The sequence below is a fragment of the Triticum urartu genome, chromosome 1A (genome assembly GCF_056163025.1).
Source record: "Triticum urartu cultivar PI428250 chromosome 1A, HENAU_Tu73, whole genome shotgun sequence".
In the NCBI taxonomy this organism is placed as follows: Eukaryota; Viridiplantae; Streptophyta; class Magnoliopsida; order Poales; family Poaceae; genus Triticum; species Triticum urartu.
In genome coordinates, this window is record NC_141873.1 from 43,529,520 (window position 1) to 43,556,845 (window position 27,326).

General features: G+C 48.6%; 1 protein-coding gene and 1 pseudogene across 2 annotated transcripts; both read right to left on the reverse strand.

Moving 5' to 3' along the window:
* Nucleotides 1–19,000: 19,000 nt before the first annotated feature.
* Nucleotides 19,001–22,559, reverse strand: LOC125545009 (calreticulin). Of its 2 annotated transcripts, none has more exons than XM_048708852.2 (4): nucleotides 21,892–22,559; nucleotides 21,714–21,807; nucleotides 20,814–20,963; nucleotides 19,001–19,288 (listed from the first exon to the last, which is right to left on the reverse strand). In XM_048708852.2, exons 2-4 carry the CDS (start codon nucleotides 21,763–21,765, stop codon nucleotides 19,176–19,178), a joined length of 315 nt encoding a protein of 104 aa, XP_048564809.1. In that variant the 5' UTR covers nucleotides 21,766–21,807; nucleotides 21,892–22,559; the 3' UTR covers nucleotides 19,001–19,175. The 2 variants fall into 2 exon arrangements, with proteins under 2 accessions (XP_048564809.1, XP_048564801.1); XM_048708844.2 differs by having other exon boundaries at nucleotides 21,714–21,804; nucleotides 21,892–22,555.
* Nucleotides 22,560–24,757: 2,198 nt separating this feature from the next.
* On the reverse strand, nucleotides 24,758–25,948 carry LOC147989823 (uncharacterized; annotated as a pseudogene).
* Nucleotides 25,949–27,326: the final 1,378 nt, after the last annotated feature.

The following is a 27,326-nucleotide window of genomic DNA, read 5'->3' on the forward strand; positions in this document are numbered from 1 at the left end:
AAAGGGAGCAAGACTCCCACGGGCTCCAAGTTCGGCCCCCAGCCAAACACTCCGCCGGAACCTTCAGTGGTTCCGGACTCCGGTGGGCGATCCCCTGTTAAGAGGGGCAAGCCGCCTGTGCCAGTGGCCTCTGTCCATACAGAGGCACCGGACAACTTGTTAGAAGCGCTTCACGGCGCTTCCATTGACGAAGAGCACCGCACTGTCATGAGTGCGGTGATTGAGAAAGTTCAGTCCGCCAAAATGGATTGACCGAAGCTTGTGCTAGCCTCCTAACAGGCTTTCAGGTAAGCAATCAAAATATAGGAGAATATTACCGCATAGACAATATCCCCTGATGCTCTGTTTGGCGTTCGCGAAGAAAAGCCGAATAGAGGATCAAATAGTGACTCAGGAGTCTAATCAGAATATGTCTATGTGCATATGCAGGATTCCCTGCCTGGCCGCTGCCGCATGTACTGCGGAGGTCGCTGCACTGAAGCAGGACCTTGAGCGGTCCGAGGAAGAGCTTGGCCTTACCAAGAGGCAGCTCAAGGAGAGCAAAGGTAAGCAATACCTTGTCTATATATTAAAAAGAAATCCAGTTGTAAAGTAATAGGATCATCATGAATTTGCCAGGGGCCACGACCGAGGTGGCGACCCTAAGGAAGGCGCTGTCCGAGGCCGAAGACAAAGCGGCCAAGGAGCGCATTGAGCGGGAAAAGCAAGAAGCCCGGGTAGGCGAGGTGCAGCAAGAGCTCGAGGCTCTCGCTAAAAAACACGAGTCCTTGGAGCTTGACTCTAAGATGCGAGAGTCCGAGCTTGCGAAGGCGCTCGAAAGGGCACAAAGTGCCAAGGCTGAAGCCCACAAGGCCCTCCAGGAGATTGATGCGGTGAAGAAGATAGCAGCGGGTAAGGCATTCATTATGCAAAGTAAGCATGTGAAGGAACCTTTCCTTTTACTTACCCGAGTTCGGAGCTCTCCAGGAGCGTTCGCAGATCTTCCCTGCGGTGTGCTTGATGCCACGGAGTTTTACCGAGCTGAGGAGGGGAGCTCGACGGAAAAGTTGTTCTGGTCTCAGTATACTAGGACTGAACACCCAATGCCCTTGAGCGACCAGCTGAAGCAACTGGTCAAGCTTCACAAGGCGGCCGAACAAGCCATGAAGGGTCTTATAGTCCGGTTGTGTCCTGACGATCCCCTGCCTAGCAGCTACTTCGGTCTGGTGAGGCGGCTTGTGGATGCCTGCCCAAGTCTTGAGGTCGTGAAGCGGTCCGTCTGCATCAAGGGTGCCCGTAGGGCTTTTGCCCGGGCGAACCTGGACGCCGTGAAGCTGGTGAAGGAGGGGCCGCCGGAGGGCAAGGAGCATCGCCGCCCCGAGATGTATTATGACAGTGTCCTGAAGGGTTCCCGCATTGTGGCGGAGGAATGTGCTAAAGATGTAATTTTTGAATGAACGTGCTCATGTGATCCTGTAATGTGAAACTAGTTCATTTTGCGCTATGCAACGCTTTTTGAATTTAAAATATTACCTTCTGTGCGGCTGTTTATAAAATTTGAGAGTTGGCCAGTCGTCGGCTTCTGCCCCCATGTAACTAGTACTGGGGTGTTCGGGATAAACCTGAGAACTCTTTTTCCCAATTTTGGGTCCTTCGAGGGAGGTGTTCAGCACAACGAACCAGGCAATCGGACTATAAGGCTTTATCGCTCTCACTTAGCCATAGAAGTCTACAATTTTAAATTTTGGCGAAGCCCCTAGTATTCGGAAGGCCGAATTTGGGGCGCTATATACACCTAAGTCGGGCAAAGCCGACTCCTCGCCCGAAGCAGAAGAAGTCTTTAGGGACTCGAGACCTCTCGACCAGCGACCAGCTCTCGCCTTATCATGACAGTCAGTTTTCGGCTTTCTCTACTGAGGTGCTCGTCCGGAAGAACCGGGACACAATCGCAGTAGTTCTCCTAGCGCTACCTTAGCCGATATAGCGGAACGTAAGGTACCAAAACATAGGAGTCGGGCAAACCCAACTATTGACCCAAGACATGATTCGGAGCTAATGCATATAATGCTATAAGTTCGGGGTGTCACACTGTCGAAAGTGTTCGGACTTCTCACGCCGTATTATGGGGTATACGAAAGCCCCTGGCGTACTGGCCGTACCTGAATGTACGGGTGCAAGTTGTCGTAAATAAACATATAAGAAAAAAAAGGATTGATAATGCAAGAATAGACTAATGCTATGCATTGTTATTTAAATAATACGTCAAAGCGTACTGATACAAGTAGTGCAATAAGCAAAAAGTAGGACTATTTGACATGTCCTATCCAAGGGCAAGCTGCATATGGGCAATAAAAAAGCGGGTATGTCGATTGTTATTAGAGACCACCTGGGGGTTCCCTTGTACGTCTTAGCTTCTTGCCTCCTTGGTTGTTCCTTCCCGTAATGTGTCCGGCAATTATACTGCCGGAAAGGGCTTCCAGAGAGTAAGGTCCTGAAAGAGAAAAAATGATAAAGGTATGCAGCCCCTAGGGCAGTTAAGCCGCATTGCGGGACGTGCCCTGATCGTGCCCCCGCCTATGCCCATGGTATTTTCAGTGCGTAATTATGTACGTGCGGCACTGATTTCGTCGCTTGACTGGGACTGGGGCGGGGACCGAATTGCTAGGCGAGCTCTGAACGTGCCAGGTGATCCTGTTGCAGATTACCACAGACTCGCTTGACGGTGTCCGGGGGCTGTATCGCCGAATTGGCGGTTTGCCTTAAAAGGCTGCTTTGTGCTTCTGCTGCGAGGGTCGCAGTGTGCTCTTCAGTGCAGAGCGATCATTTTGTGTTTCCATTGACTGTTATGACCCCCCTAGGTCCTGGCATCTTGAGCTTGAGGTATGCGTAATGCGGTACCACATTGAATTTTGCAAATGTGGTTCGCCCGAGCAGTGCGTGATAGCCACTATGGAATGGGGCGATATCGAAGATTAACTCCTCGCTTCGGAAGTTGTCCGGAGATCCGAAGACCACTTCCAATGTGATTGAGCCCATGCAATGGGCCTCTACACCTAGGATGACGCCCTTAAAGGTGGTTTTGGTGGGTTTGATCCTCGAGGGATCTATACCCATTTTGCGCACTGTATTCTGATAGAGCAGGTTCAGGCTGCTGCCGCCGTCCATAAGGACTCGAGTGAGGTGAAATCCGTCGATGATGGGGTCTAGGACCAATGCGGCGGATCCGGCATGACGGATACTAGTGGGGTGGTCCCTGCGATCAAGGGTGGTCGGACAAGAGGACCATGGGTTGAACTTTGGGGCGACGGGCACTATCGCATAGACGTCCCTTAGTGCACGCTTCCATTCCCTCTTGGGAATGTAGGTTGCGTATATCATGTTCACCGTCTTCACTTGTGGGGGAACCTCTTCTGTTCTCCCGTGTTCGGCGGCCGGGGCTCCTCCTCGTCATCACTATGCAGCCCCTTGTCCTTGTTTTCGGCATTCAACTTGTCGGCCTGGTTGAACACCCAGCATTCTCTATTGGTGTGATTGGCTGGCTTATCGGGAGTGCCGTGGATTTGACACGAGCGATCGAGTATGCGATCCAAACTGGACAGGCCCGGAGTACTTCTTTTGAATGGATTTTTCCGCTGACCGGACTTAGAGCCTCTGAAACCGGCATTGACTGCCATGTCATCGGCGTTATCGTCATTGTTGTGGCGCTTGTGTCTGTCACGACGTGGTCTGCCGTTGGCATCTTTAGTATCCGGAGTGCCCGGATTCCTTGATGTGTTGTTGCTGCGAGCTAGCCAGCTATCCTCGCCCGCGCAAAAGCGGGTCATGAGTGTCGTGAGGGCTGCCATGGACTTCGGCTTCTCCTGGTCGAAGTGCCGGGCGAGCCACTCGTCACGGATGTTATGCTTGAATGCCTCTAAGGCCTCTACATCCGAACAGTCGACAATTTGTTTTTTCTTAGTTAGGAACCGTGTCTAGAATTGCCTGGCCGATTCCCCTGGATGCTGAGTTATGTGGCTTAGGTCATCAGCATCTGGTGGTCGCACATAAGTGCCCTAGAAGTTGTCAAGGAATGCATCTTCCAAATCCTCCCGACTGCCGACGGAGTCTGCTGGCAAGCTATTCAGCCAATGCCGAGCTGGTCCTTTGAGTTTTAATGGGAGGTACTTGATGGCATGCAGATCATCACCGCGAGCCATGTGGATGTGGAGGAGGAAATCCTCAATCCATACAGCGAGATCTGTTGTACCATCATATGATTCGATATTTACGGGTTTAAAACCCTCCGGGAATTCATGATCCATAACTTCATCCGTGAAGCATAGGGGGTGTGTGGCGCCTCTGTGCCGGGCTATGTCACGACGCAGTTCATATGAGTCTTGTCTGCTGTATTCGGCCCGGCCGGATTTACTTCTAGTGTATCCGGCATGACGGTCATCGTCTCACATTAGCGCGCGTCCCCGTGGCCCGTATATCGACCTTGCATGTTTTGCCCTGCTTTCCAGTACGTCTCGCAGGTCCCGCATGTTGCCCTGGGCCTTGGTATTTTTGTTTGAGTGGCGGCGGGGTGCAGGCTGAACCTTAGGCTAAAACGCCTCTCTGTCTCGGCCACGAGGTGGCCAGTCAGCCGCATCGTACACTGGTGATGTAGGTTTCAATGCTTCCTCCTCGAGGTGAGGTAGCAACTTGCGCTTTGGGTAACTCTTGGAGGGGAGCTCGAGTTCGTATTCCTCGGCCCCAAGGACTTCGGTCCATCTGTCTCCTAGCAACTCTTGATCAGCTCGAAGCTGTTGTTGCTTTATCTTCAAGCTATTTGTTGTGGCCATAAGCCGGCGCTTGAAGTGCTCCTGCTCGACGGGATCCTCAGGCACGATAATTATTCGTCGCCGAGGCTCACCTCGTCTTCAGAGAGAGGCATGTAATTGTCCTCCTCCGATTCCCCATCTGCTGCCCGCTCTGGAGGGCTAGCTTGTACACCAGAGCGGGCTAGCTTGTACACCCTCCCGCTCCAAATCGTGCTGGAGGGGATTGTTGTCGTCTTCGGCACTATCCAGAGTGTTATTGTCTCTTGTGCCGGTATCACTGCTTTTGCTATGGCGGGACTTAGAGCGGCGCCGCTGACTCGGCGCTTGGGTTGCTTCTTGGAGGGGTCATCCTCCGCTGTCTCATCGCCATTGCCTTCTTTGGGGGTGTCCACCATGTATATATCATATGATGAGGTGGCGGTCCAGCACCCTATGAGCGGTGGTTCCTGTTTGTCTCCTGCATCGTCGTCCATACCATCAATGTCTTCGGAGTCGAAGTCGAGCATGTCGGTTAACTCGTCGACAGTGGCTACTCAGTGGGTGGTGGGTGGGGAGCGAATTTCTTCATCGTCCGCATCCCATTCTGGCCGGACATAGTTCGGCCAAGGTTCTCTTGACAAGGAGAGGGACCTTAATTAATTAAGCACGTCGTCGAAAGGTGAGTGCTGAAAGATATCCACAGAGGTGAACTCCATGATCGGCGCCCAATCAGATTCGATAGGCACGGACGCGGGCGGCTCGGAGTCCGTGGCCGGGGATGAATCCAGTGGTTCGGCAACACGGCTCTCGTAAGGGGTGAAGTCGGTATCCGGCTCTATCGCCACTGAGAGTGCGGCCTCCGTGGCGGGGTCTTTCCGCCCATCCTCGGATGGCGCAATTTGCTCCGGATTGAAGGCCGGAGGAGTTGCAGGTGTGATCTCCCGAACACTGTCCGGCGGCAGAGCTAAATCATGCTCGTCGTGGCTGTGCGGAACCCTGACATGGGCTCGAATCCGTCGAAGATCAAGTCTCCGCGGATGTCGGCAGTGTAGTTTAAGTTTCCAAACCTGACCTGATGGCCAGGGGCGTAGCTCTCGATCTGCTCCAGATGGCCAAGTGAGTTGGCCCGCAGTGCGAAGCCGCCGAATACGAAGATCTGTCCGGGGAGGAAAACCTCACCCTGGACCGCATCGTTACCAATGATCGAAGGAGCCATCAAGCCTTACGGTGACGGCATAGTGGAACTCTCAATGAAAGCACCAATGTCGGTGTCAAAACCGGCGGATCTCGGGTAGGGGGTCCCGAACTATGCGTCTAAGGCGGACAGTAACAGGAGGTGGGGGACATGATGTTTACCCAGGTTCAGGCCCTCTTGATGGAGGTAATACCCTACTTCCTGCTTGATTGACCTTGATGATATGAGTATTACAAGAGTTGATATACCACGAGATCGTAGAGGCTAAACCCTAGAAGCTAGCCTATGGTATGATTGTTGTTGTCCTATGGACTAACCCCTCCGGTTTATATAGACACCGGGGGGGCTAGGGTTACACAAAGTCGGTTACAAAGGAGGAGATCTACATATCCGTATTGCCAAGCTTGCCTTCCACGCCAAGGAGAGTCCCATACGGACACGGGACGAAGTCTTCAATCTTGTATCTTCATAGTCCAACGGTCCGGCCAAAGGATATAGTCCGGCTGTCCGGAGACCCCCTAATCCAGGACTCCCTCAACCACTCTCGAGTTGTTCGTTCACTTGTCAAACTTTTGGATGAACCTGAAAGTTGTCGTTATGATCACCTTGTTACATATGACGTTTGAGCAACCACAAAGTCCACCCTCTAGTAAGAAATAATCAAGACACTCTCATGGTCCGAGGAACTAAAGTACACATGCTAACACTCCGTGTTATAACATATGATTTCAGACGATATGATCACAAAGTATAACATACAAGATTGGGTTGATTCAATATGATCGTTCTTCTAACGTCATACACTCAATGTTGTTTTAGGACTATCGTTGCACCTAATGATATCATAAGATCTAGAAAACTTGATCACCAACAACACTTGAGCCAATCCTAGAGGCTGGACCGGGAACCTATTGTTTGGCCGTTTATCACTCCACACGTGCATATGAGTTTTCCACTGAATCGCATATTCCAGGATCATAGCAGTTATAGCATGAAGTATAAACTCTTAATTATAAATAATGGAAATATAATAATACAATTATTGCCACTAGGGCATATTTCCAACAGTTGTGATGTTTGATACACACAAGGTACTCCTCCGGTGTCAGTGAGTTGCATGATCTCATGGTCATAGGAGCAGATACTTGACATGTAGAAAACGATAGCAATAAACTTGATACGATCATATGCTATGCTTATAGCTTGGGTCTTGTCCATCACATCATTCTCCTAATGATGTGATCCCGTTATCAAATGACAACTCATGTCTATGACTAGGAAACCATAGCCATCTTTGATCAATGAGCTAGTCCGCTAGAGGCTCACTAGGGACATGTTGTTGTCTATGTATTCACACATGTATTTGAGTGTCCTATCAATACAATTATAACATGGATAATAAACGATTATCATGAACAAGGAAATATAATAATAACCACTTTATTATTGCCTCTAGGGCATATTTCCAACAGCAGCAACTTGCATCAAATGCACATGAACTAGATAAAATCACTTCTTACATCAAACATATACTTCATGGGTTAGCATGAAGATAATGCTTACGTAAGTTTCCAACACTAGCTTGATGTTCAACATGAATCATGCAGAAGGTAAAAATGTTGACGATGGGCTCAACAACAATTCATCGAGATTTCCATATAGATGGAATTCCGTAATTATGTGAAGGAGGTGATAGCATTGGTCAGACCAAAAGATATAATGGTGCATGCTCGAGGAACAACCACGAGTAAGACAACATTACGAACATCGTTGGTCTGATTTGATTTGATGATATCCCACACTCAAATCAAAGTTTGGATAAGACAATGTATCCAACAACTGATCACAAAGGTCAATCGATGAAGATATTGTCTTTCTTTAACACACACACAAAAGATATCCCTTCAAAATGATTTACGTTAGATCAAGCTTTTATTTTCCAACTCTCCAAGTTGTTATTTAGCTTAACCAACTAGTTCAGGGTATCCAACACAGATTCTTGGAGAAGGGGTGTTTTATAGAAAAACCAACTTGATCATGAACTCAATATAACGGTAAAGGGACAACCTAGTGATACTTCTAAGAGGATATACAAAAAATCATGAACCACTGATATGTTACCAAGATCGAGAACAATCTTGCTTTTTAGGGCAAGATGATATGATTATAGGAGTGAGGGATTGACACAATTCTAACTCATTGATCAGACTGGTGCACTAGGAAAAATGGACTAGGTAGCACGATCAATCATAGAATGATTACTCAATAACCCGCACCCTAAGAATGAAATTGTTATCCATTAACTACCAAGCAACTGGGTTGCTAGAGTATTGATTTCACACATCACTGTTCACTTGTCGACATTCTGGTTACAACCAACACGGAGACCAAGAAATGGATGATGATTGCGAGAAGTATCACTGCATCAAGAATTCATAAGATGGCGTGCAACTCCTATGATATTCTTGACATAAAGAGGGCAATACTCCAGGGCAGAACATACTAGAAGCTGGATTGGCATTCTTAATCCGCGGAACACAACTGCTTTGACCCAATCCTAGATATGGATGAGGTACTGGAGTTTATTTCTCCTAGTCATTCAAAAATAGAATGGCTTGACGGACCACAAGAATATCAAGCACCGATGAACCCGAATGCACAACTACTCCTGACTATCAATTGATAAACGAAGGTCAAAATATAATTGAATAGGAATAACTCATATGAGCACATGATTTCCTGAGTTGTAGATGCATAGGCTAGCACGTCGAACAAAGTTCAATATGTTTCTTCCAGATAACCCATGTAGAAAGGTAGGATTTGCAGAGTAACAATATACAATGGAGAACTCATCAAGAGCACTCTTGTTGTGATCTTTTGGTTAAAAAAATTCTGCCGAGGATGGTTCATGTTATTGGAAGAATGACAAACCACGAACCTCGAGGACTATCACAAAGGTTACTAATATCCTAAAGGAACGAGCAAACACTATCAACATGAATAAGCAGATCGAATCTTGGGTCCAAGAACCCAGAAATGGAATACCTACTAACTATAACATCACAAACACTTTCGAGAATGGTGGCCAGAACCATCACACTGAAGACACAGTACAAAGCTAGAGTAATGGGTAGTTCTCTAAGGTATCCTAGTTTCCTAACACCTTCAACATATATGTCGAGGCAACAGAGCACCTCAACACACCGATTAGTGTGATTAGCCTGGACAAAAAGGACATCGGAACAGGAAGAAAGAATTTGCAGATGCATCAGATTATTTAGTAACCTTGGATAACTCGGATAACATAACGGTTGTACGGGCATGAAATATGAGACAACTTGCAACATAGCACCAAATTCTTATGGAAACACCGATCCGAGAAGATAACACCTTGCTTGTAAGTCTCCGGCATAGTAACTCGTCATCCTGATAGATAGATGAGAAAGCCTAATTTCTTAACTGAAGGAAATATGCCCTATAGGCAATAATAAAGTTATTATTTATTTCCTTATATCATGATAAATGTTTATTGTTCATGCTAGAATTGTATTAACCGGAAACATAATACATGTGTGAATACATAGACAAACTTAGTGTCACTAGTATGCCTCTACTTGACTAGCTCGTTAATCAAAGATGGTTATGTTTCCTAACCATGAACAAAGAGTTGTTATTTGATTAACGGGATCACATCATTAGGTGAATGATCTGATTGACATGACCCATTCCATTATCTTAGCACCCGATCGTTTAGTATGTTTCTATTGCTTTCTTCATGACTTATACATGTTCCTATGACTATGAGATTATGCAACTCCCGTTTGCCGGAGGAACACTTTGTGTGCTACCAAATGTCACAACGTAACTGGGTGATTATAAAGGAGCTCTACAGGTGTCTCCAAAGGTAGATGTTGGGTTGGCGTATTTCGAGAATAGGATTTGTCACTCCGATTGTCGGAGAGGTATCTCTCGGCCCTCTCGGTAATGCACATCACATAAGCCTTGCAAGCATTGCAACTAATGAGTTAGTTGCGAGATGATGTATTACGGAACGAGTAAAGAGACTTTCCGGTAACGAGATTGAACTAGGTATTGGATACCGACGATCGAATCTCGGGCAAGTAACATACCGATGACAAAGGGAACAACGTATGTTGTTATGCGGTTTGACCGATAAAGATCTTCGTAGAATATGTAGGAGCCAATATGGGCATCCAGGTCCCGCTATTGGTTATTGACCGGAGATTTGTCTCAGTCATGTCTGCATTGTTCTCAAACCGTAGGGTCCGCACGCTTAACGTTACGATGACAGTTATTATGAGTTTATGCATTTTGATGTACCAAAGTTAGTTCGGAGTCCCGGATGTGATCATGGACATGACGAGGAGTCTCGAAATGGTCGAGACATAAAGATTGATATATTGGACGGCTATATTCCGACACCGGAAGTGTTCCGGGTGATTTCGGATAAAACCGGAGTGCCGGAGGGGTTACCGGAACCCCCCGGGGAAGTAATGGGCCTTATTGGGCCTGAGGGGAGAGAGAGGGAAGCAGCCCAAGAGGTGGCGCGCCCCCCCTCATGGGGAGTCTGAATTGGACTAGGAGGGGGGCGCGGCCCCCCTTTCCCTCTCCCTCTCCCTCTCTTTCCTTCCCCCTTAAGTTTCCTAATTGGACTAGGAAAGGGGAGTCCTACTCCCACTAGGAGGAGGACTCCCCCTCCCCTTGGCGCGCCCCATAGGGCCGGCCGGCCTCCCCCTTGCTCCTTTATATACGGGGGCAGGGGGCACCCTAGGACACACAAGTTGATCCACGTGATCGTTCCTTAGCCGTGTGCGGTGCCCCCTGCCACCATATTCCACCTCGATCATATCGTTGTAGTGCTTAGGCGAAGCCCTACGTCGGTAGAACATCATCATCGTCACCATGTCGTTGTGCTGACGGAACTCATCCCCGAAGCTTTGCTGGATCGGAGCCCAGGGAGCATCATCGAGCTGTACGTGTGCTAAGAACTCGGAGGTGCCGGAGTAACGGTGCTTGGATCGGTCGGATTGGGAAGACATACGACTACTTCCTCTACGTTGTGTCAACGCTTCCGTTGCGGTCTACGAGGGTACGTAGATAACACTCTCCCCTCTCGTTGCTATGCATCACCATGATCTTGCGTGTGCGTAGGAAAATTTTGAAATTACTACGTTCCCCAACATTAACCCCGTAGAAAAGAAGAGGGTGACTCAGAATCAGAGGGACACAAGGATAAGGAGTAAAATGAATCTTACATTCCCTTCCACAATCAATTCCCTTATATAACTAAAGCAGTTCTAGACTCAACATCGACCGGTTTGGCTTGGTAATCCTACAGGCAATCAGGCTCTGATACCAAAGCTATCGGGACCTCGATCCTATGTCACACCAATCTAGCATAAGACGCATCATATCACTTTGTGGCCTCACGCACGGTAACCCACGGATGCCGCCTTTACCTTGGCCGGGACTGTTTGCACCTTTTGGCTCACGTATATGATTATGATGCTAGCATCCATATGACAGAGAATCCGGGTTGACATGACTAGTCATAAACCAAGGTGGCACAAACTTACAGGGACAGGCATACGTGACCCAGCAATGCACGTGTCGGCCAGCACCGAGTGTAACCGAGTCGTAGCAAGGCTACAAAGGACTCCAGTAAACACCGTGTGACATTGCCCCATAGGGACAGACACAGGAGCAAAGAAGGACACATGTCGGTCAATCCATGTGTTCCGGATGGAAGCACTAGGAGGCATTTCCCCATAAGGAAGGCTACCAAGAATAAACAACTAGGTGTCGAATCCCACACATACCAAAGCATTTCAATAACATACACACAATATGGTCGATATGTGTAGACACAACATGACATCACAACATAACATAACTCTACGACTCAAAGTATTTCTTTAAGAAGCTCCGAGGAGCCATACATAGCATGATATTACAAACATGGGTCTCATGACCCTGCATGCAAAGTCATACAAGCAACGAGCAGAAGTATAAACATGTCTGAGTATAGACAGCTGAAAAGAAAGAAGGCTAGAAAGCATGTCTATCTACAAGACCCTCCATAGGAACCAGGCCTTTGTTTGGGACTCCCATGCTAATCGGTCAATGTCAAACTCATCGTAGAAACCACTAATGAGACTAATGTCTCCTCTGCAAAACATAAATTAAGCAAACGTGAGTACAAATGTACCCAACAAGACTTACATCAGAACTAACTACTTATGCATCAGTATCATCAAAGGGGGTGGTGGAGTATAACTATAGCAAGCCAGCTTTGACTCAATGGCTATCCTAGACTACGACTACCAGTACTTTCTTTGAGGTGGGAAAGCACACACGAGTCCACATAGTCACCATATCAATACAGTACAATGGATCCACTCCCGTCTCCCTACGAGAAGGTCATCCATAGCACTCACGCTTATCTTGTGCATTTTAGAGTATCCATTTCAACTTGTCTATGAACAATGTAAGCTTTGCAAGTAGTCCATATCCGAGGACGCGACTATCTAAATAGTTCATTACCCTGTAGGGGTGTACTTCTTCACACACGCTCTCACCACTTACCATCATGTACACGTCATGTATCTCGGCAACTTTCAAGCGGAGGCCTGGCGAGGGTGTCGACCACGACCTGACTAACCATACAAGACTCTAGTCCAGGTTTATCGCCTATTTGATACTGACCCGCAAGGAAGTCCGGCCGAGGTTTCCACTACGGCCTCAAACGATGTCTGCAGGGTTCCTAAACTGACTACGGTGGTTAGGAACTATTAAACGGCCATGTCAACACGACCGGCGGTTAAACACCAGTGACCAAACCCTCGGTGGAGGCATTGGGTTTCATCTACAGGGGACAATTTTGTGCGCGGAAGGGCTCTATGGAGAGCTGGGAGTGTGTCATGTCCAATGGTGCAAGCGGTGGCACGCGAGGGGGGAGAGTTGGCGACGGCGTTGAGCCAGGCGGCTGCCGGAGCTCGGGCATGATGGTGGCGAGGCTACGGTGAACCATTTACACCACTGGAGGATGATACGGACTCGTGCAATTGCAACTACCACGGATGCATGCTCATGCACAAGCTTGGCTAGCTCTGTCCACGGCGGCGACATGGCTGGCGGAGGCAAGCTCATGTGTGTGGCGGCGGCAAGCTCAGTGTGTGGCGGCAGCACGACTAGAGGAGGGTCTCGAGAGGGGAAACAAGGAGGAAATGATGGCAGGCTCACAGCGGGGTCGTTCGGCATCTCAGCGGGCTTGGGGTCATCCTGTAGGCGGTGAAGCGACAACAGCGCTCTCGGGTGCCCGGGGTTGAAGATGAAGGCGATGGCGATGGTGCGGGGTTCCCGAGGTAGCGTATGTTGGCGAGGAGAAGCACTGAGAGGAGGCGGATCTGGTGGACACTCTGGTGGAGTGAAAATGACGGCGGTGGCTGCGACTGCAACGAGCGGCGGTGACAACCATGCTCGGGTGTGCGTGAGTGAGAGAGCCAGGGGAGGATTAGGACGGGGCAGGGTGAGAGGGTGACTAGGGGTGTCATGGCGAAGTCTAGAGGGTCGGGGAGGCAGCCAGGCAAGCTGGAGGTGGCCGGCACGTGCCGGCGCGCGGCGACCACGCGTGTTTCGTCCTCCTGGCAAGGGGAGGAAGACGACCCTGCCCCTGGTGGGCTGGGCCAGGTAAGTACTCTCTCCCCTCTCTATCTTTTCTTATTTCTTTTTGTTTTTCAATTTTGTTCCTTGTTTTGGATTTAGTATAAATACGAGATGATTTCTAAAAATCCTGAAATAAATTGTGGGCACATTTTGAATTATTTCGAACAGCCCTCAACTATTTCCAGAATTATTAGAGCATCTAAAATATTCATAGCATTTAAATGCTTCAACTCAAATACATTATGATTTAATCTATAAATCCAAAAATGTCCCAAAAATGGGTGCATGGTTTTTGGCAGAGGGTTTCACCTTTAACAAAAATCATGGAATTTTCTGAAAGGCATTTTGGGTTCATCGAAAAAAATTCATTTGAACCTATTTGAATTTCATTTGGTGCTAGGATTTATCAGTCCCCATTTCAAATTAATTTGAATTTAAACATGATGCATGGATGATTATGCAATGACAAGCAAAGACTAATCTAGGGCTGTGATAGATTTTCTTTGCCAAAAAAAGCTCACATGACAACCTACATTTCGCATATCTTGCCTCTACTAATTTTGTCAAAATTCGGTGGCATGAATCCACTCCAACCATGAAAAAAACACATACAATCAGATAAAGATGTGAAAAGAAGAAGACAATGCTACCTTGCCACTGGATGAGAAAATCTCACCGGAGAAAGAGAGCGAAGAGGAGGGGAGGTGGGGCGCAGGAGTTACCTTTAATCACTTAGGATGTGTTTGGTTTGAGGGCTATCCTCCCAAGGACAGGGATAGTCCTATTTTCGGTGGCTGCCAGTGGGTGCAGAGCGGCGTCCCGCATAGGCCCGCCAAAGTGCTTAATTAGTACAACTTTGGCTAACAGCAACACAGCCTAATTAGAACTAGCTTTTTCTAATTTGTATACGGAGCGGGACGGGTTCGGGCGCCGTCTTGCATCTAAGGCGAGAAAAGATAAGGTCAGCCAGGTGCACCGAATATTCCTCAAAAATAGGAATGCGGTGACCCGTGAAAAACGAGCGGCATCCACCCACGCGCGTGAAACGTATTTTTGGCTATATTGGCTCCCACTAGAAGAATACTGAGTAGAGTGTTTGCTGTGTTGATTCAGTTACAGTTCAGATACATATACACAGATAGTCCCCTACATGTAGGGCACGATCAGCTAGAGATGCGAAGGACTAGGAACACGCCCTGAAGACTAGGACTGCTAAGTTGCAGACTGCCGTTACAATGTACAGAGACGTGACAGTACAATTCAACACCCCCCCCCCCCCCCCCGCGCAGTTGGAACGGCGGCTGGCAGAACATTCAAACTAGACCTGAACTCACTGAATACAATGGTTGGCAGCCCCTTGGTGAAAATGTCGGTGAACTGAGACGTCGTGGGAACATGCAACACCTTGGCCTCACCCAGAGCGACCCGATCACGAACGAAGTGGAGGTCGATCTCCACATGCTTCGTCCTCTAATGTTGAACTGGATTTGTAGAAAGATACATGGCACTCACATTGTCACAATAAACAATGGTGGCACGGCGAGGAGGTCGATGAAGCTCGGTGAGAAGTTGGCGTAGCTAGCAAGACTTGGCGATGCAGTTGGTGACGGTGCGATACTCGGCCTCCGCACTCGACCTCGAGATGGTGTGTTGACGCTTAGACGACCATGAGACCAGGTCCGCGCCCAAGAACACACAAAAGTCGGACGTAGAGCACCGTGTATCCTGGCATCCTACCCAATCGGGATCATTGTACGTGACCAGATCATGGGAAGAGGAGCGATCGATCTGCAGCCCATGATGAGTGGTGCCACGAAGATAGCGGAGGACCTGTTTCACAAGCTGGAAGTGGTTATCCATGGGGGCGTGCATGAAGAGGCAGATTTGTTGGACGACATATTGGATATCGGGGCGGGTGAGACAGAGGTATTGCAAGGCACCGGCGATGGATCGGTAATGAGAGGGGTCAGAGTAGGGGGAGCCGCCAGCACTCGAGGGTTTGGAGCGAGCGTCGGCTGGGGTGGAGATCGGATTGCATTGAAGCATATGGGCCCGGTCCAAGATCTCTAGGGCATATTGCTCTTGAGAAAGAAAAGGCCCATGGGCGTTTCTATGAACATTAATACCAAGGAAGTGGTGATGTCCCCAAGGTCACTCATCGAAAACTCACGTGAGAGGGAGGACACGAGAGACTGCAAGAGTGAGGTGGTGCTGGCAGTTAGTATGATGTCGTCAACATAGACAAGAAGGTAGGCCGTGGTGTCCCCATGGTGAAGAGTAAAGAGGCAGGTGTCACACTTGGATGAGACAAAGCCAAGAGTATGGAGGAAATTTGTGAAACGAAGGAACCATGTACGCGGGGCTTGCTTGAGACCGTAGAGGGATTTACGGAGACGACATACATGCTTGGGGTGAGAAGGATCGACAAAGCCAGAAGGTTGCTCGCAGTATACCGTTTCGGCGAGATCACCATGGAGAAAAGCATTTTTGACATCAAGTTGTTGAATGGGCCAATTGTTTGCCGTGGAGATGCTGAGGACGACACGGATGGTGGCTGTCTTGACGACGGGACTGAAGGTCTCATCATAGTCGACGCCATGTTGTTGAGTGAACCCACAAACCACCCAGCGAGCTTTGTACCGAGCAAGAGAGCCGTCCGGATGAAGTTTATGGCGGAAAATCCACTTCCCGGTCACCACGTTGACACCTGCAGGACAAGGCACCAAAGACCAAGTGTCATTCCGCATTAACGCAGTAAATTCATCATACATTGCAGCTCGCCATGGGGATCCTTGAGGGCGGCGCGATAGGAGGAAGGAAGTGGGGAGACATCTGCGGAAACGGCCAAGTTATAGTGTTGTTTAGGCATGAAAAAACCTGGTTTTAGAGCGTGTTAGCATTTTATGTGGATTGTTGGGTGGGTGCACCGGTACAGCTTTGGGCGGTAGAGGCGGAAAAGGCTGGTCCATCGTGGTGGGTGGCGTAGCATGATTGGGGGAGTGGCGCGTGGGGTGGAACACGAGGCTGATCCGGGCAGGAGTGGCGTGGTCAGGCTGGACTGATCCCGAGGAGGAGCCGGGTAGATTGGCATGGTGGGTGGGGTGTGAGCCCGAGAATGGTGCGATGCAGGCGTGGGAGGAGTGACTAGCGCGGGATCATAGGGCGTGGGACCTGGGCAGTGTGGGGAGGTAGGTGGGTTTGGGCGGAAGCCAGGTGGGTCGGCTGGTGGAGCGGGATTGGCGTGCGACGAATCTGGCACGGCGGCAGCGGGTACGAGGTAGGTGCGGGGGATCCCAGGAAGGGTGGATCAGGTGGCAGGCTGGGATCTGGTGTGACTGCCCGATCCATAGCGTGCATGTACGGGGAGGAGGACTCATCAAAAACAATGTGGCGAGAGATGATTACTTTTCAAGTGGATAAATCGAAGCACCTGTACCCCTTGTGTTCTCTAGGATAACCAAGGAAAATACAACGTGTGGAACGGGGGGAGAGCTTGTGTGACATGGTGGCGGAGAGGTTGGGATAGCAAAGGCACCCAAAGGTGCGGAGATGATCATACGTGGGATGTGTCCTGTAAAGAAGGAAATGCGGGGTAAAATGGTGGATGGCATGGGAGGGTCGTATGTTGAGGAGTGTAGTAGCAGTGTGGAGGGCTTCGACCCAAAAAGGGGGTGGAAGTTGCGCTTGGAGTAGGAGTGTACGAACAATTACGCTAGTGGTACGAAGGAGGCGCTCTGCTTTGCCATTTTGCGGAGAAGTGTGAGGATAGGAGAGACGAAATGACACACCGCGCAAGGAGAAGAAATCGCGGAGGGAGGAGGCGAGGAACTCGCCTCCATTGTCACACTGCAAACAACGGATTATCACCCCGAATTGCGTTAGTATGAAGGAAAAGAAGCGTCGGAGAGTTAGACTTGTGTCTGATTTAGCACGCAAAGGAAACGTCCAAGAGTAGTGAGAGTAATCATCCAATATAATAAGGTAATAGGTATAGCCAGAAAAACTAACAATTGGTGAAGTCCATAAATCGCAATGTACAAGTTGGAATGGAGCAGTGGTGCAGGAGGAGGAGGAGATACGGAATGGAAGGCGCGTGTGTTTTCCAAATTGGCAGGCAGTACAAAGTGCGGAATCATGGGCATCATTCTTATTACATGCATCTAAGAAATCAAGAGAGAAACGAGCTAATGCGAAGGGACTAGGGTGCCCTAGCCGGCGGTGCCACAGGTCGGACGTCTGGACAGTGAGAGCCGTCGTGGAGGAGCCACCATTATTGTTGGAAAAGGGGTAGAGGTCGCCGCCACTATTGCACCTCATGAGAAGGGCCCGGGTTGCCAGATCCTTCATAGAAAAACCGGCGAGGTCAAACTCTACAAATACAAGATTATCACGAGTAAATTGGCGTACAGATATAAGATTTTGGACAACATTAGGAGACATCAGTATTTTGGTGAGATGAAAGGGGCGAGGGGGAAGAAGAGCTGTACCAGTAGCAATAACAGGAAGACAGGCCCCATTGCCAATTATAATGTGATGAGAGTTAGGCAGTAATGGGGAATGAGACATGGAAAGGTTACCTGAGTTCCCGGTCACGTGAGAAGCAGCTCCAGAGTCCATGATCCACTCGGGAGTAGGTGGCAAGGCTGCGCCATAGCTCGGAGTGGCGTGCGGCATGGTGTTGGTGTCCCAGGCGTACGACGCCAGGAGGATACGGCGCAGGAGGTGCAGCGGCAGCCCAGAGAACATGGCTGAATACGCCTGCGGGAGCACACCCGGGCGCGGCCCAAGAACCCCAGCCGAGTTCGGGGGGATCCATGGTCACTACAAGAAATATATCAACTTGTGACCTTGACTAGTGGTCACTGAAAGGTCATTGTTTTTCATTTGGGACCTTTTTTGACCAAAAACAAAAGGTCAAAAGCTGGCGGTCGTAAATTGAAATTAACGACCTTCTCTGTGAGAATGTCGTGGACGTTTACAACCAAAATATGCCTATTGTTTCGTTTTGGTCACTAGCAACCTCCCCAGGCCACATAGGCATCCGACGTGGCAATTTGATATGGCACAAGAATTAGCCCGGTCCGATTCGGCGTTTTACATGAGCCGAGCCCAACAATTCGGCCTTTCTATATATTTTTTCCCTATTAATTTTAGTCAGCCACATGGACCAAGCCCAACATTTCGGCCTTTTTATCTTTTTTTCCAAATTATGTTTAACCAAATGAGTCCAGCCCAATATTTTTCAGGCTTTTTCTTTCTTGTCCAATCCACATTCATTTATTTTTGTTTCATTTTTTACCCAAAATATTTGTCCAATATAATTTGATCCTTGGCCTCTTTAAGGTCCAACTCCAGCCCATTTAACAAACATTTTCAAACCAGTTTGAATAACAATATGAATCACCACCAATTAGCTAAATATTACAGAAATATCTCAAAACTCACATTCTACAAATTTCCATCGCATCCGTATTTTATACAAATCCAAGCAACCTACAACATTACGTATTCAAGCATTCAGTTGCTGGAATACTCTATAACAGGAATGAATAAATAGAACTATCTAGTGCTTCACAACAAGAAAACATGTAGTCTGCTTCTTCAAGTACTGCTTCTTCCTTAGCAATGACAGGCTGATGCAAAACATCTGGGCATTCAAAAGAGAACAAAAAGTATGTCACTGATATAAGAAATATTACACGAATACTTTTAAAATAAAAACTAAAGGCACATGAGATGGAAACAAGTAATTTGAGATGGAAAGTTAGCCAACAGGATTTATATAAAAGATCTTTTTGCAGTACAATTATCTTATGTACATATGAATGACACCCAAGTAATTTGAGATGGAAACAAGTACATCTAGCAATCTAACATGTATAGTGGCACCAGCAAAAGAGCAAGACACGGAAGAATTTTAGCTTTACATAATGTTTACAAGAACAGGACCCTGATACAGGATTTAGCTTGTCCTCAACACTGTTAACAAGGTACTTTTAAAGTAGCTATGTGCATCAGCCTCACCAAGTCTTATCATGAATTGGTTGCTTTTAAAAACTATACTATATTTCTGGACAGCAAACTAAATAGACGGCTGCTCTCAAACCGTACATCCAAACAAAGCAAATAAGTACTCTACGGAAACCTTAGAACATGCTTTACAACTCATATGTAGAGGCCAACTTGAAATTATGAGCATAACGAACTCGTTTTTCAGTTAGAAGCTCGCTGCCCAAAACTGTCAGGTAGTGCAGTTTTTTAACTGAACCAAATTCAGTTTACACAGAGGTAAGTAAGGAACTACTTCAAAAACAGAGGTGCTAACTATGTTTACACAGAAAAACGAGTACGGTGTCTATTTGCCAAACTTGCAGCAGCTAAGAATTCATTCCCCATAGAGAAAATGAACTGACTGAGACTATGATATGATTGTCGGCGGCCTACGTTTACGGTATCCTATTAACACAGCATAAAGAAAAGAGAGCATGTCCCGTCGTCATTAGATTGAATTTCTACTAGTACACAGTGCTAGAATCAGTATAACCTATGGAGTGACAAGCACTATAACCATACAAATAAAGTACTTTATCCCATACCTATATGCATAACACCGACGGAATAACAGCAGTATAAACAGTAGTATAGAAACTTAAACACTAGCATCACCTACTTAGTAGTGACCAAGGAATTAATCCACAGTTGGTAGAGCAAAACAAAATCACAAGCACTACTAGCAGTAGCACGTGTAGCAGTAGATCACAGTCACTACATCCAGCATCACCAATCTTATTATATGCAAACAATCTTATTTTATTTGTTTATATTACTAAAACAAAGGTGTATGAGGTCAGATCAAGAACACTATTATTAAAACAGACATCTTCCTTTATGTGAAGAAGTCTGCTCACTTCATTAATTAGTAGTAATCATTACATGCTTATCAACCGTGTGTGTGTGCTTGATCATGGTCTGGAGATTACACGCATAGAGGAATAGAATCCTAAACACAATAGCATCAAACAGCGGTGGGTGCTCAACCCATTTACCATACACAAGCAACACTTAAACAATAGCATGTGCATATATAACTTGTGTCACATTAGGGGGTTCAGAATGTACTCAGTATATTCTAATAAATATAACATGACCGAATTTCTTCTGGTCAACATCACCTCCGAGCAACTTGATGTAACCACCACCGCAGACAAGCTTTTGCTCATGCTTCACCGTGAACTGCAGCACGAGTGTCTTCTCCTTGTTGCTGAACTCAGGGTACTCCGCCGAGATGGCATAGAACCTGTAGTCCTCTGAGGTTTGGATACCTACATCAAGATTCAAGAATCAAGGTTTCATTAGTAAATCATAAGAAAGAAAATCTCAAGTTAAGTTTTCCTGAATCAACTAAACTTCAATGTGTAGGTACTACCAAGTACCAACAACTTAAATGGCTAAGTTCCAGGCTTTGGTTCTACATGTCTACAGTTCTATATTTACCAACCCAATATGCCCAGTTTCCCACAGACCGATTCACAGTTTTTATAGCTTACAGGTTAAGCCTATGGAATCAAAGGAAATACACATTCTGGAATGCTAGGTACATGTTGGGTCAGCACTACAATGTTTCACACTTATTTTGCACACAAAAACATAGGACGTTTGTTGTACTCGATTAGGAAATAGTCACAATGGAGGGGTGAATAATTTCAACCTGCAGAAATAGTACTAACTATACTAGTCAGGGGCGAATTTGACAAGAGAAAGCATAGTAGTATCAAACTGAAACACCACACCACAAGAAGATGCATTACAACCAATTACTCCCATCCGTGGAACAAATTGCAAAAATAATTGACTCTGTTTGTGGCTATTTAACTAAGAAGTTGTTTGAACATGCTTGTTACAAGTAATCCAAAATTCAAGATTTTGTTATTGAATAAAGGGTAGACAGTTTACATAAATTTCAGCCAACCTATCCTCTACAACAGCAAAAGTAGGAGTTGTACTCCAAATCAAAGTGAAGCACATCAGGAGCTGCAAGACAGAGAAAGATAGTAGAAGAGGGGAGAGAGAACCTCCACGGCGTCGGCTGCAAGCAGTGCAGGGTTGCCTGAGCAGAACCTCCATGGCATGGCCTTGGTTGGTGCTTCCCCACCCGCTCCTCTACTGCTGCAAAAGAAGATAATTCAAGACAGGAGATTAGAGAGGGAAGGGAGAGATAGGAGGAAGGAGGGGGGAGGGGGATGAACTCACCGAACATGGCGGATCCAGCCGAGTAGATGACGCAGCGGAACGAGGCAAGCTCGGCGCGGTGCTGCGCGGTGGCGGGAGACGCCGGGGCTCGACAGAATCAGGCGGCATACATGGAGCAGTCGCGAAGAACGAGGAGGTCGTGTGCACGCGAGAGTGGATGGTGGTCGGCGGCGTGGTACGAGGTGGTGGACGGGGGCGGCGAGAGTGGATGGCGGCAGCAGGTGGGTGGGGATGCGGATGGGGCGACGCGGATCTAGGTAGTGGAGGGCAGGAGCCACTTGAGGGCGGGGAGGTGTGGGGAGTCGATGCAGGGGGGCGGCCATGGTGCGAGGGGCGGCGGCGACAGCGTCTATGTTTTTGGCGAGCTGTGTGGGCGTTGGAGGGAGGCAGCAAAGGAGGTGGAGGAGGAGCGGTGGTGGAAGGGGGAGACACCGCCCGGGGAGGTGAAGACCGTGCTGCTCCCGCTGCGCTGCCGCCCGTAGACTGGGCTCCCCGCCCGCAGACGGTTCATGGCGGGCTCGCCGGAGCAGGGAGCGATATGGGTAGAGGACGGCGGCGGATTGGATTGGGCTACATGGGGGTAGGGATAGGGGCGGCGGCGGATTGAGATCTGAGGGAGGAAGAGGGTTAGGGTTGGAGAGAGGGTTAGGGTGAGAGGATGAGGCCGTGAGGGGTGCCGTCCGATCCGGAAATATCCGACGGTGTATGATGCGTGATCCGCGTGAGAAACCTATGGACCAATCAAAACGTAATAAAAGCTTTGATAATCTTATGACCATCTCAATTGGTCAAAAATACATTTTTCATTTCAGTTTTGTTGTAAAGAACCTACCAACTCTTTGTTGCAAAATTGATCCTACCAACTCAAAGTATCTATTTCATCACAGAAACATAAAAAATTTCGCAAGATTTCACACTTAGATAAGAACGTTCATATCGACAAATTTGACCACATTTATCAATAGCCTCTTATTTCGGGTAAACAATCGACATATTAGCCTCATGTTGTATGTTTAAATGACCCAATATTGTGTTCATATGTGTATCTTGGGACGACAAACAATGTTGATTTGAGGGGTTTTTATTTTCTTTACACAAAAAATCATTTTTCAATTTTTGGAGTGCCAATAATCGGGTTTTTTGTGAAGGCTCTATCATATATTTATTGCAAAATTAAACAAAATTATTTTTCTAAAATATTACGCCATATTTAATGAACAATTGACCAAATAGTTGGGTCTCAAAAGATTCGAGCCACCTCTCGTGAAAAAGACAAATTTTCGCTGATTCAGTAGGAAGCGGGTTGATTTTGAACTGCAGCCTCCTCATAGTTTGCTCTTTATTTTTTCCAAAAATAATTTCTAGGTACATAAGTATCTATTTTATCAAAGAAACATCAAAAATATCCAAGATTCAACCACTAGCTAGGAACGGTCATTCCCGCCGTTTTGACCGCATTTTGAAACGGGCATAAAAAATTCAAAACAAATCCAAAAATTGGGAAACCTTCGCATTCTGTCATTATACGTGGCCAAGTTCCCAGGAAAAATAAAAAACTTGTAATACGTCAATTATTTTAAAAAAGTGTTCTCAGAAACGAGTTATCACGTGTGGAGATCAATGGCTTTCAAGTCAAATGATCAATCTTATGGCCACATTCATGGCATAGTTTGTTTAAATGATCTCATATTGTGCACAAGGGTGCATATTGAAATGGCAAATAATGTTACCTAAGAAAGTTTTCATTTTCTTTGGACGAAAAAACCATTTTTCATTTTTCGAGTGCCCAAAAGGAGGTTTTTTGTGAAGGACCTCCCAAATAATTGTTGCAAAATTGGACCAAATCAATTTTCTAAAATACTAGGACATATTTAATTCACAACTGACAAAATGGTTGGGTGTAAAAAGTTTTGATCCATCTCTCATGAAAAAGACAAATTTCCGCCGATTCAGTTGGAAGCGGGTCAAACTTGAACTGTAGCTGCCTTGTAGTTTGCTCTTTATTTTTTCCAAAAATCATTTCTAGGTACATAAGTATCTATTTTATCAGAGAAACACCAAAAAAAGTTCAATATTCAACCACTAGCTAGGAACGGTCATTCCCGTCGTTTTGACCGCATTTTGAAACGGGCATAAAAAATTCAAAAAAATCAAAAAATTGGGAAACCTTCACATTATGTCATTATATGTGGCCAAGTTCCTAGGAAAAATAGCAAACTTGCAATACGGCAATTATTTTAAAAAAGTGTTCTCAGAAATGAGCCATCATGCGTGAAGATTCATGGCTTTCAAGCCAAATGATCAATCTTATGGCCACATTCTTGGCATAGTTTGTTCAAATGATCTCATATTGTGCACAAGGGTGCATATTGGAATTTCAAACAATGTTGCCTAAGGGAGTTTTCATTTTCTTTGCACGGAAAATACATTTTCCATTTTCCGAGTGTCCGAAATGAGTTTTTTTTTTGTGAAGGACCTGCCATATATTTGTTGCAAAAATGGACCAAATCAATTTTATAAAATACTAGGACATATTTAATGCACAATTGACAAAATGGTTGGGTGTCAAAAGTTTTGATCCACCTCTGGTGAAAAAGACAAATTCCCGCCGATTCAGTAGGAAGCGGGTCAAATTTGAACTGCAGCTGCCACTACACCACAGCATTTAATTGGGGGCAATTAACTGCCGGGAGAAGTATGTGAATAAGGGCAAATGATCAGCCGGGAAACTTGTTACTGCCGGTAGAAGTACTTCAGGGCAGAAAAACTGCCGATAGGACTTGGCGAATAAGGGCATAGAAACTGCCGGCAATGGTGTCCACATTGAAGGGCACACCATCTGCCGGGACAAGTAAACATGGACCATTTACTGTCGGGACAAGTAACCATGGCCCATGACGCGAGACCGAAATAAATGTGCACGGGGTGGCGAGAACGGCGCACCCCATGGGGCAAAATACCCAAGCCAGGGCTGCTGGCCGCGACCGCCGGAGGAGTCACCGCGACCGCCGCCGTTACGGCCACCACGGCAACCGCGCCCGCAACCACCATGACCACGATGCATGTTGAGCTGTCTGCCGCCGCGACCACCGCCGCCGTTGGGCGCACGGTCGCCGCCACGCTCCTAATGATCGCCACTGGCGATCACCACGGTCACCCCCGCGATCATCCCCACTCCCGCCAGCACCGCCTTGGATGTTGACGGCGAGCACCTGCGAGCCGGTGGCGTGGCGCGCTTGTCGAGCGCGAGTTCGGCAAGGTCCAGGCTGGAGCGCACCTGGACGAACGGCGGCAGGGGCTGGGTGGCCTGCAGGATGGTGGCCTGCATGGCAAACTTGTCGCCGAGGCCGTCGATCATTTGCAGTGTCAGGGTGCTGTCGTCAACGGCGTCGTCGATGTCGGCGAGCGCAGAGGCGAGGTGCTGAAGTTGGCGGCAGTAGTCGTGGATGGATTTGTCGCCACGGACGTAGGCGCGGAACTCCTGGCTCAGATGGAGTCGCCGCCCGACTTGATTATTGAAGAAGTATTCATGGAGCCGTGACCAGATCAAGTACGCCGAGGACTCCGGCGGTGCGACGATGTCGAGGAGCTCCCCCTCGACAGTGGCCAGAAACCAGAGCACGGCCGTGTTGTCCACGTCGCGCCAATCAGGATCAGCAAGCCGGGAGTCCGGCCCCTTCTAGACGTGGTCCTGGGCGTGATGGCGGGCGAGGAGGAAGCCGATGACCTTGCGCCAGCGGTTGAAGTTGGCGCCCAGATCGACCTTGAACTGGATGTAGTTGCTGATGTTGATGTCGTGGATCGAGGAGACGGTGGAGGAGGCGCCGGCAGTGGGGAGGGACGTGAGGGGCAGCGCACCGGCGTCAGTTGGAGCAACAAGAGGAAGAGAACCGACACGGGAGGGGTCTTCCGTGACCTGGGCGCGGGGACGAGTGGGAGACGCGACCGACGCGCCTCCACTGTTGGCAGCCAGCTCAGCGGCCCGTTCGGCGGCGAGGTCATTGCTGGTGACGGAGCCGACGGGAGAGGAAACGGGAGTGGCGCTAGAGGAAGCCATGGGAGAGGAGGGTGGGAGAACTCAGCTCTTTTTTGCTGCCTCCTTAGGGGATACAAGTAGTAGTATATGTTCAGACCCACAGACCACGCACACCACACGCACACACGCCGCACTCACACACCCTGCTGGGAGCCTAAACTAGACCTACAACCTATATCCAGAGCGCCCGGTACAGGATTTCTATGTCGTCATGAGGCTCACATGCACGGAGGGAGACTTCTTATTAGCGGAACACTGTTCCTATGAACAGTGCTCCGGTGAGACACCCGAAATTCGTCCCCACTTGGGATCGAACCCGGGCGGGCGGGCTGGCTGGCCACCGCCGAGCTCAGCCACCGAGCTACGGCTCAGTCCTCGGGAAAACTCAGCTCTGATTACCAAGAAGAATACTGAGTAAAGTGTTCGTTGTGTTGATTCAGTTACAGTTCACGTACATATACACAGAGAGTCCCCTACATGCACGACACGATCAACTAGAGATGCGAAGGACTAGGGACGCACCTTGAAGACTAGGACTGCTAAGAGCATCTCCAGCCATGCCCCCAATAGGCCCTTTCCAGGCGTTTTTTCCGCGCCGGCGCCCAAAAATCGGCCCAGCCGCGCCCCTAGAAGCCTGTTTTTCGCCTGTTTGGGCCGAAACTGGCGCCGACGGATCCAGGCCGAACCCGGCGCGCTGGGGGCGCCCGGGGGCGAGGCGAGCGGTTTTGGCACGAAAGAGCCGTGGGCCCGCCGAGTCAGCGACACGCGCCTCGTCTTCCCCCAGAACGCCTCGGTTTCCCGCGGGGAATCAATGGCAAGGTTGCCGCCGGTCAGCCTTGCCATTGATTCCTCATCACGGGCGGCGCGGCGACGCCTCCCCTCCCGCCACACGTACACATGGCACACGCGTACACACTGTGCGGCGGGGCTATAAAACCAGCGCCTCCCCCTCGCCGCTGGCCACACCAGTCCTAACCCAAACCAGCCGCCGAGCTCTGCCTTCCTCCCCGTCCGCCGGCGTTCCCCCCCTTCCCAGCGATGGCCGAACGCTTCCCTGGCGACGCGGCGGCGGCCAACGGCTTCAGCCGCCGCTCGCTCCACGAGTGGGAGGCGTACCTCTTGTTCGAGGCCAACATCCCGGCACCATCGGACATGCGTGCCGGGCCGACGGGGTGGAGGCTCAGCAACGGGGGCGTTCCCATTCCCCCGGTGCCCGACATCGACGCGCGCCCCGCTATCTTCGCCGCCGAGGTGGACTGCGTGCGGGCGTCCCTGATGGAGGAGCATCGTGCCCCCCCAGTATGCCACCGCAACCAGCGGCTGGTGTCCACCAACGGGGCGCCGATGGTGGGCGGCGTCAAGAATAGCGATGGGCGCCGCGTATGGTGGAGCGCCCCCG